Source organism: Podarcis cretensis, assembly GCF_951804945.1.
Source record: "Podarcis cretensis genome assembly, chromosome: 7".
Taxonomy (NCBI): Eukaryota; Metazoa; Chordata; class Lepidosauria; order Squamata; family Lacertidae; genus Podarcis; species Podarcis cretensis.
The window spans coordinates 808,163-817,663 of record NC_137176.1 but is presented as its reverse complement, the minus strand read 5'-3'; the positions used below and the strand labels follow the sequence as shown (position 1 = coordinate 817,663).

The 9,501-nt window shown below is 43.3% G+C and overlaps 1 protein-coding gene and 1 long non-coding RNA gene across 3 annotated transcripts in view; one reads left to right on the top strand and one right to left on the bottom strand.

Moving 5' to 3' along the window:
* Nucleotides 1–644: 644 nt before the first annotated feature.
* On the top strand, nt 645–2,344 carry LOC307220091. Its single transcript, XR_013840707.1, has 2 exons — nt 645–689; nt 1,623–2,344. It is a non-coding gene; the product is annotated as an uncharacterized lncRNA (long non-coding RNA).
* Nucleotides 2,345–3,384: 1,040 nt separating this feature from the next.
* CNMD (chondromodulin) overlaps nt 3,385–9,501 on the bottom strand; it is a 43,044-nt gene continuing 36,927 nt past the window's right edge. The window contains exon 7 of one of the 2 annotated variants that reach the window (XM_079983636.1): nt 3,385–3,549. In XM_079983636.1, coding sequence (XP_079839762.1) covers nt 3,400–3,549 — 150 coding nt within the window. In that variant the 3' untranslated portion in view covers nt 3,385–3,399. Of the gene's footprint in view, nt 3,550–4,093; nt 4,502–9,501 lie in introns of those variants that run through there. The other variant, XM_079983635.1, reaches the window with a different exon arrangement.

Here is a 9,501-nt window from a genome sequence, read left to right as displayed (position 1 = left end):
CAAAAACTTTTTTGGGGAAGAAAACATGTCTTCACCAAGGCCAACTATCCAGACTGATTCTACGTGGGCCAGAAAAAAAGCCAGGGAAGTCCCCATATAGGAGTTCTATCACAGAAGGAAAAAGGAAAGAGGGGGCGGGGATCAAGTTGATTCCAACTTGGTATAGAGAAACAAGGTATAGGGGAAATGAGCAAATTTCAGGACACAGATAATATTAACTCACATGGGCCAAAGCACAAGATGGTTAACGTGATACATCTCAGGGCTTTGTCCTGTGTGGTGGCCTCTTCCCACAAAATCACAAGGACCTTCATGAAGCAATTTCTAACTATTGGATTGGATCTTGTACCCAAGTTGCTGGCTACAAGAGTGGGAGGCGCTCCACTCTAGTTTTCCCCCCTATTGCTCCACTCTGCTCTTCCCCTGCTTTCCCTCCATTGCCCTATGTCTCCTGCCTCTCTTGATCTCCGACTTGCTGAAGTACAGGTCCTTGCGGACATGGAAATTTTAAAACAAATTTCACTGCAGTGTGGTTGATTGTATATGATTGAGGAATATGACAACCGTGAATGTGCACTAAAGGCAAAAATTATGCTCAACAAAGCATCATAATGGAGACCCATAAGTTTCTCTGAAAAATATGGAAGAAAGCCGTCCAAGATGAATGATTCCACCCCCCCACCCCTCCTGTCCCTGATAAAACCAACAGAGCACTTACAAGCCTTTTGAAACTACCCTCCTGTGTAAGCAACTCTGCCATTCGCCTAGAACTTAAGATCCCCTCCCTAGAGATTCTGATGTGGAGACATGCCTTTAATTATTGGCTGTCCCTTTGGCATAAATTGCCAAACTACCATCTTATTCAGTGCCTTTGGAGAGATGAATTCACCAACCCATGGGCAACAAAAATCCACTCCAAACTGTTGTCTTATGGAATCTCTCCTTCCGATATACTTAATTTAGATCTAATTACAGCTAAAAAGGTCATCAAACAAAGATTGGAGGAGGTAGATTTGCAACAAAATCTCACTACAGGTGGAGGTACATGTTCCCCGATAAATCAGGGCATCACATCTATGTCCCAGATACCTCGATATCTGTCTACTTTATCGGCTGCGTCGCATAGATTCGCATTTGTTAGAGCCAGATTTAATGTGTTCCCCTCAAATGTTCTGAGCAATAGATTTTCTAATGGTAAAACCTCTGTTTTATGCGCATGTGACAACAAATCAATAGAATCCCTCTATCATATCTTGTTTAATTGCCCCTTATACATTGTTCCCCGATCAAGGATCCTGAGTTCAATCATTCTGGAAATTGCTGCTAAACCACCTGAATTACATCTAGCTTATCTACTCCAGGACATTGACTCTTATAGAACACTACAGGTTGCTAGATTCCTGATTTCAGTTCTTTCATATAAAAGACTTCATGGAATGCTGCATGACTATTAAAAATCCAGTAAACTCTATGCACCATCTTGATCTTCAAGGCCATAACACGGTACATCTAGAGATTGTAAATAATGTGAAAGAGATTATGCGATGAAATATTTTAGTTGATATTTTAGATTGTAAAATGCTATTTTATCTATTGATTTGTTTTACCTTGTGGGCTTATAGCCGAATAAAGTATTATCTTACAAGCCAGAACCCTTCCACATCTGGTTATGTTCCTCCTGGAAAGCCAGTTGCCATTGAGAAAAGGACTGCAGTCATTGAGAAGAAGGTTGAAGGAATGGAAATGGAACCTGCAGGTTGCTCTGATATAACGTCTGCTGTTGAGCCCTTGAATGCCATAGGCTTCACCACAAAATCAACTTCCTCTCTCCCCTCATCAACTCTTTGTGCCACAAAACCTTGTTAAACTTGTTTTTCATTGCTTGTTTGAATTGTTTGTGGTGGTAATGGCTTTTGTGATTTTATTCTTTTATTATTTCAAGGTAATGCAGAGGACTTTTTCCAATTGGGAATGCTTTAAAAAAAATCAATAATTGCAGAGCAGCGTTATAATAATGTGGTTCAGGGTTTTTTGTTTAATCATTTGGGGTGAACCTGTTCTGGGTTGGGAATGCATTGGAATTTCCCCCGTAAGAAATAATGAAAATGTTCAGATTACTATATGTATGCTCACCTTATGAACCATTTTTCAGGAACAGGTTAGTTTTGTATAGTTTGTTTTGTATCGTGGGACCTGTGTGTATTGTATTTATTGCTGGTGTCAAATTGCTTTTAAAGTTATCAAATTAATGTTTTAATGTATGTTGTTAGTCTCCGTGGGCTCATTAAGGATAGGTGGGTGGCTATAAATATCTTAAATAAATACTTCCAGACTTAGCAGTCAACCTTATGGGCATGTACCAGTTTTATAGCAGCAGACGGGACTTAATTTGTTTATTTAAGCATACTGAATATAGCACAATTCTTTCATACTTCCATATAGGGCTGCCCTTGATTGACTGTTAGAGGTGGGTCACTGAGAGCCAAGTCACCTAAAATGTTTGCACTGCCTTCCAGTTACTTCTGGACGACAATGCAACATAATTGGCCATAAAGCTCTTGACAGCGTTGTCCTTGTGCAACTCAGCATCTACTTTCTCTTTTCTATAATGATGAACAAAAATTACTTTCCTGGCTGTATTTCCTGCACACTCAAACATGAAATCAGGCAATCTTGGCAATCTTAGCAGTTGCCCCACAATTGTGAAAAATTGTGGAAAACCCTTTCCAAAGAATTGGGGTTATATTGTATATATATATCCAGTAGCAACACTTTGCCAAAGTTTGAGCCTCTTCTAGAAAATATACAATAATTTAATTGAATGACTTCTTTCCCCCCACATTTGTGCCATATAACACTTCTTTCCAACACATCGATAAAATATTTTTGGGTGGGATGAGTATGGAGGGGAAGGCTTCTGAAATGGAATCAAAGCCAATAGTTTTATACAGTTTTAATCTTTTGAATCTTAGCTCAGTCAGCAGAGCATGAGACACTGGTTTGTGGTTTGAGCACCCCGTTAGGCAAATGATTTCTGCATTGCAGAGAGTTGGACTAGGTGACCCTTGGTCTCTTCCAACTCTACAGTTCCATAGCAATTGGATCACAATTCTTTCTTACTGTATTTTGTAGGGCCTCTCTCTCCCTTGCTCCATTTCTCATTGTTGCCTAATGTCAGGTATGGAGAAGCTCACTGACAGCAGATGCTGGAAGATTTCAAACGTCTCTGTGTAGTATCTCCACACAGTAGAAGTATATGTTCTGCATCTGGAGGCTATTAACTATTATGTAAATTCCTATTTTCCACTAAAGAAACTTTCAAAGCCGTCACTTGCTGGAAACAACACAGCCTCTGCCTGGGCTACTTTGATTCACAGCTCTCCTGAAGGGACTTTGATTTTATACTGTGAACCGCCCTGAGACCTCCAGGTATAGGGTGGTATATAAATCCAATAAATTAAAATAATAAAATTGATGGGCTTTGTTGAGCCCTTCCATGCAACAGTCCTGTATTTGGATTCTGCCACTGCCCTCACCCCCCTCCAGCTGCTCAGTGAGAAAAGGGTGATGTAATTGGTTTCTAACAGCTTCTTAATGATCCCCTGGTTCTATATGAATAACAACAAATAACAGCTTCCCTTATTATTTATTTGTCAAGTGTTACATACAGTGGTACCTCAGGTTAAGAACTTAATTCATTCTGGAAGTCCGTTCTTAACCTGAAACTGTTCTTAACCTGAAGCACCACTTTAGCTAATGGGGCCTCCTGCTGCTGCCGCGCCGCTGGAGCACAATTTCTGTTCTCATCCTGAAGCAACGTTCTTAACCCGAGGTACTATTTCTGGGTTAGCGGAGTCTGTAACCTGAAGCGTCTGTAACCCGAGGTACCACTGTAGTTGAAAGCTACTCCCCAAAGCATTAGGTCTAGTAATCTAATTGGACAAATGTTCACATCTATTTAATAACAGACGGCTTGGGTTGGAGAGGATGAATTTTTAAAGGGGAAGGAGTTGATCTGGCTCAGAATGTATAAGATTCCTTTTTAAATTTTCACTTTCAGCAGGTCTTGGAGGTGATTATTTTCAAGAAGGCGTTTAGGTTTCCAATACTTTATTTGTAAAACTAATAAAATATTAACGTGAGGTTTTAACTTTACTTACATCTACATCAGCCAATGTCATTTTCTGGGATAATTTAACATACATACAAACAGATTCACTTGCAGAGATATTCTTGCTTCTGTTTGGTTGCCCAGGACAGCCTCCTGCACTTCCCTCTTCCTTCACACCACACCCAAGATGCGAGCAACCCACCAGCTGCAGGGCATGATCAGCCGGCAAGCGGAACGGCAGCCTTGGTAGTTATAAGGCCACGGGTAGTATCCCAGGAGAGGTTCACAGATCCGCTGGCAATGTGTGTAGCTCCGTCTGCACTCAATGCAGCAGACTCCTTCATGGTCTAGCCGTGGGTCAAAGGTCATCCCTTCACCCCCTTCCAGCTGCTGAAATTTGAAATATAACAAGCACAGTTTTTTAGTGGTACATTTCATTAAGTATCATAAAAATAGCAAGAATTCACCATGGCCATTAATTCACAGATTCAGTTGCTCTTAAATTGGATTTCAAAGAGGTTGTAGCTGACCTCTAGATTCTAGACTGATCTTTAGAAGTTTAATACTTGTTTTCAGGCACTCAGCCTTATTTGGTTGTACACTTTTAAGTGGGGAATGCAAATGGGAAAGAAGTCCTATTACAGCAGCAGGTGCTGGGAAAGTCAGTGTGACTTCTTAATAGTGAAATGTGAGTGGTGCTTGGGGGAACGGGCCTTGGGCAAGCAGCATGGGCATAGAACAGTGATGGCCAAACTTGGCCCTCCAGCTGTTTTGGGACTACAACTCCCATCATCCCTAGCTAACAGGACCAGTGGTCAGGGATGATGGGAATTGCAGTCCCAAAACAACTGGAGGGCCAGGTTTGGCCATCACTGGCGTAGAAGATCTCTTTGATGGTGGCTAAAACATTATGCAAGGGACGCAGGTGGCGCTGTGGGTTAAAGCCTCAGCGCCTAGGGCTTGCCGATCGAAAGGTCGGCGGTTCGAATCCCTGCGGCGGGGTGCGCTCCCGCTGCTCGGTCCCAGCGCCTGCCAACCTAGCAGTTCGAAAGCACCTCCGGGTGCAAGTAGATAAATAGGGACCGCTTACCAGCGGGAAGGTAAACGGCATTTCCGTGTGCGGCTCTGGCTCGCCAGAGCAGCGATGTCACGCTGGCCACGTGACCCGGAAGTGTCTCCGGACAGCGCTGGCCCCTGGCCTCTTAAGTGAGATGGGCGCACAACCCCAGAGTCTGTCAAGACTGGCCCGTACGGGCAGGGGTACCTTTACCTTTACCTTTAAAACATTATGCAACCCACCCCCCAATAATCGAGCTTCCTTTAAATTAGCAACTCCATACATGTTTAGTGTAGCAGGTCAGTGCAGTTTCCCATTGACTGAGTTTCTTCAATTTAACACAGCAGATGCTTTCAGCTACTGACTACTGCTTACAGAGAGGTAATTACAGTGGAACTGAGAGAAAATGGATGAGCAGGAGAAGCACAGAGGGAAAACCAGGACAACATTTACCCTTCTGAAGTTGATCTCAGCTCTCCAGAGTCCTCGGATTAGGAGGGTAGCAGTGATATGGAGAAAAGTCTGGTTAAGCCATCAGAAGAAAAAGGAGTGGTTGGTGAGGATGATAAAGAATTATAAATCACCAGAACTCATGGGTTCAAGGTGTGGAAGATGGTCTTGCAGAGGATGGTGGGATCTGTTTCTTCCTGGCATGGCTTAATAGCTGCTGTCCAGACCTGCTCTCTGTTTCTGACAGGGAGGGGGCCTCCAGGACCTTGAGAAGGCACCTGCCTGGCAATGCCTTTCCTAAGGACATTGTTATTCACCTTGCTCATTTACCAATGCAAGGCATGAATCGTGTGCAAAATGTAGAGTGCCCTGGGAACAGCGAGCGCATGCCTCTGATAGGAAACTTGATCTCTTGAATGATTAATGGACTTCAATGTCTGTACACTAATGCGCAAAGCATGGGAAATAAACAAGATGAGCTTGAGCTCTTGGTACAGCAAACTAAATATGACATAATAGGCATCACTGAAACCTGGTGGGATAAGTCCCACGACTGGAATGTAATAATGGAGGGATACAATCTATTTCAGAGAAACAGACCAGACAAGAAAGGAGGAGGAGTGGCGTTATATGTCAGGGATGTGTATACCTGTGAAGAGATCCAAGATTTAGAACCTCAAAGCCAAAGTGAGAGCATTTGGGTCAAAATTAAGGGAGAGAAGAATAACAGGGACCTCATTGTGGGAGTTTACTATAGATCCCCAACCCAAACGGAGGACATAGATGATGCCTTCCTGGAACAGATGGCCAAGCATGCAAAAGGAAGGGAGATAGTAGTAATGGGGGACTTCAATTACCCGGATATTTGCTGGATGTCAAACTCAGCCAAGAGCATAAGGTCAAACAGATTCCTCTTCTGAAGTTTGCTATACAGCAGAAAGGAGCAGCCAAGCATACTAGGACTCAATTTCTTGACTTTAAGAAAGCCGACTTCATAAAACTTAGGGAAGTGCTGGGTGAGATCCCATGGACAGTAATACTAAAAGGAAAGGGAGTTCATGATGGCTGGGAGTTTGTTAAGAGGGAAATAGTAAAAGCACAACCTCAGGCAATACCAATGAGACGGAAACATGGAAGGTGCCTAAAGAAGCCAGGGTGGCTATCTAAAGAACTTTTAACTGAGTTAAGATTAAAAAAGGATGTGTACAAAAAATGGAAAAGGGGGGGAACCACCAAAGAGGAATTCAAACAAATAGCCAGCATGTGTAGACACAAAGTCAGAAAAGCTAAAGCACAGAATGAACTCAGGCTTGCTAGAGAGGTTAAAAGCAACAAAAAAGGCTTTTATGGGTATGTTCGTAGCAAAAGGAAGAACAAAGAAACAGTGGGGTCACTCAGAGGAGAAGATGGTGAAATGCAAACAGGGGACACAGAAAGGGCTGAACTCCTCAATGCCTTCTTTGCCTCAGTCTTCTCCGATAAAGAAAACAATGCCCGACCTGAAGAATTTGGAGCAAATGATTCAGCAGAGGAAACACAGCCCATAATAACTAAGGAGATAGTACAAGAATACTTGGCTAGTCTAGATGTATTCAAGTCTCCAGGACCAGATGAACTGCATCCAAGAGTATTAAAAGAACTAGCAGATGTGATCTCAGAACCACTGGCAGTCATCTTTGAGAATTCCTGGAGAACAGGCGAAGTCCCGGCAGACTGGAGGAGGGCAAATGTCCCTATTTTCAAAAAGGGGGAAAGAGAAGACTCAAATAATTACCGCCCAGTCAGTCTGACATCAATACCAGGGAAGATTCTGTAGCAGATCATTAAGCAAACAGTCTGTGAGCACCTAGAAAGGAATACTGTGATCACCAATAGTCAGCACGGATTTCTGAAAAATAAGTCATGTCAGACTAACCTGATCTCGTTTTTTGACAGAATTACAAGCCTGGTAGATGAAGGGAACGCACTGGATGTAGCCTACCTTGATTTCAGCAAGGCATTTGACAAGGTGCCCCATGATATTCTTGTAAAGAAGCTGGTAAAATGCGGACTTGACTATGCTACCACTCAGTGGATTTGTAACTGGCTGGCTGACCGAACCCAAAGGGTGCTCATCAATGGTTCCTCTTCATCCTGGAGAAGAGTGACTAGTGGGGTGCCACAGGGTTCTGTCTTGGGCCCGGTCTTATTCAACATCTTTATCAACGACTTGGATGATGGGCATCCTGATCAAATTTGCAGATGACACCAAACTGGGAGGGGTGCCTAACACCCCAGAGGACAGGATCACACTTCAAAATGACCTTGACAGATTAGAGATGTGCTCCAAAACAAACAAGATGAATTTTAATAGGGAGAAATGTAAAGTATTGCACTTGGGCAAAAAAATGAGAGGCACAAATACAAGATGGGTGACACCTGGCTTGAGAGCAGTACATGTGAAAAGGATCTAGGAGTCTTGGTTGACCACAAACTTGACATGAGCCAACAGTGTGACGCGGCAGCTAAAAAAGCCAATGCAATTCTGGGCTGCATCAATAGGAGTATAGCATCTAGATCAAGGGAAGTAATAGTGCCACTGTATTCTGCTCTGGTCAGACCTCACCTGGAGTACTGTAAGAGTAAGAGCTGTTCGACAGTGGAATTTGGAGTCTCCTTCTTTGGAGGTCTTTAAGCAGAGGCTTGACAACCATATGTCAGGAGTGCTCTGATGGTGTTTCCTGCTTGGCAGGGGGTTGGACTCAATGGCCCTTGTGGTCTCTTCCAACTCTATGATTCTATGATTCTATGATTCTTGGATATTGATGGCCTTCTGCCTCCCACAGCCCCAGCAGCTGCATTGAATGTGACCAGGGGTTATGCCAGGCATGGCCAAACTTGGCCCTCCAGCTGTTTTGGGACTACAGTTCCCATCATCCCTGACCACTCGTCCTGTTAGCTAGGGATGATGGGAGTTGTAGTCCCAAAACAGCTGGAGGGCCAGTTTGGCCATGCCTGGGTTATGCTGTTGGCTGGTATTTGTTTTCTTTTCCTGGCAGCTGTTCATCTTTGTTCTTTGCTGACTTGATTAAACTTAATTTTTAAAAGAAATAGTGAAAGAACTATGAAGAAAATGCGTATCGTGTTATCACAAGTAGGCTGGCTTTTCACTTGCCATCTGTAATTTTTGTCAGTATCTTCCGTTATCTGACAGAAAATGCAATTTATTACTAATTAATATAATGCACTAATTTTTATCTTGTATCCTCCCTTAAACTCAAACCACTGAGATTAACTTTTGAGGACAGTACAGGATGATTGCAATAACTGGCACAGTTGGCTGCTGCATGTGAAAGACTGAAGGAAAGGCATGTCCAATACTGAAATCCCTGGAAGCGTTTCACCTCAGTTCTCTGCTCCAAGACTCCGAGAATGACCTAGTTCTACCATGGTCCCCTCATCCATCCTGGTCATCTATCAGATGCTGGTTTTTCATATTCCTGCCTCTTGGTTAGTGTTTCAGATTCCAGAGATCCCTTTGTGTGGGGACAGGTATAGGAGTGAGGGCCCCCTTTCACATGCTATGCCCAGCCATTGGGGGGAAAACATGGAGCGCCTTGGGCAGAACTACTGAGTTTGGCCCTGATCCTTGCACTTGTGCTGTCTAACGTGGGAGAAAATAACAGGCGACCCAGGTTTCCCTTTTCTCTTGCTGCTTACAAGCACCCAGATGCAGTCCATATCCTTCCAGGAACAAACTATGTTGTGTTTCATTTTTTTGCCTATTGTAAACAGATGCTCCCTCCTTATTATGCAGAAGGCTCAGCAACGTAGTTTTCATCTGAAACTGCACAGAGTAGAAACCTCAGCTCACCTAAGTCAGTGACTGGCTGACTGCTCTCTC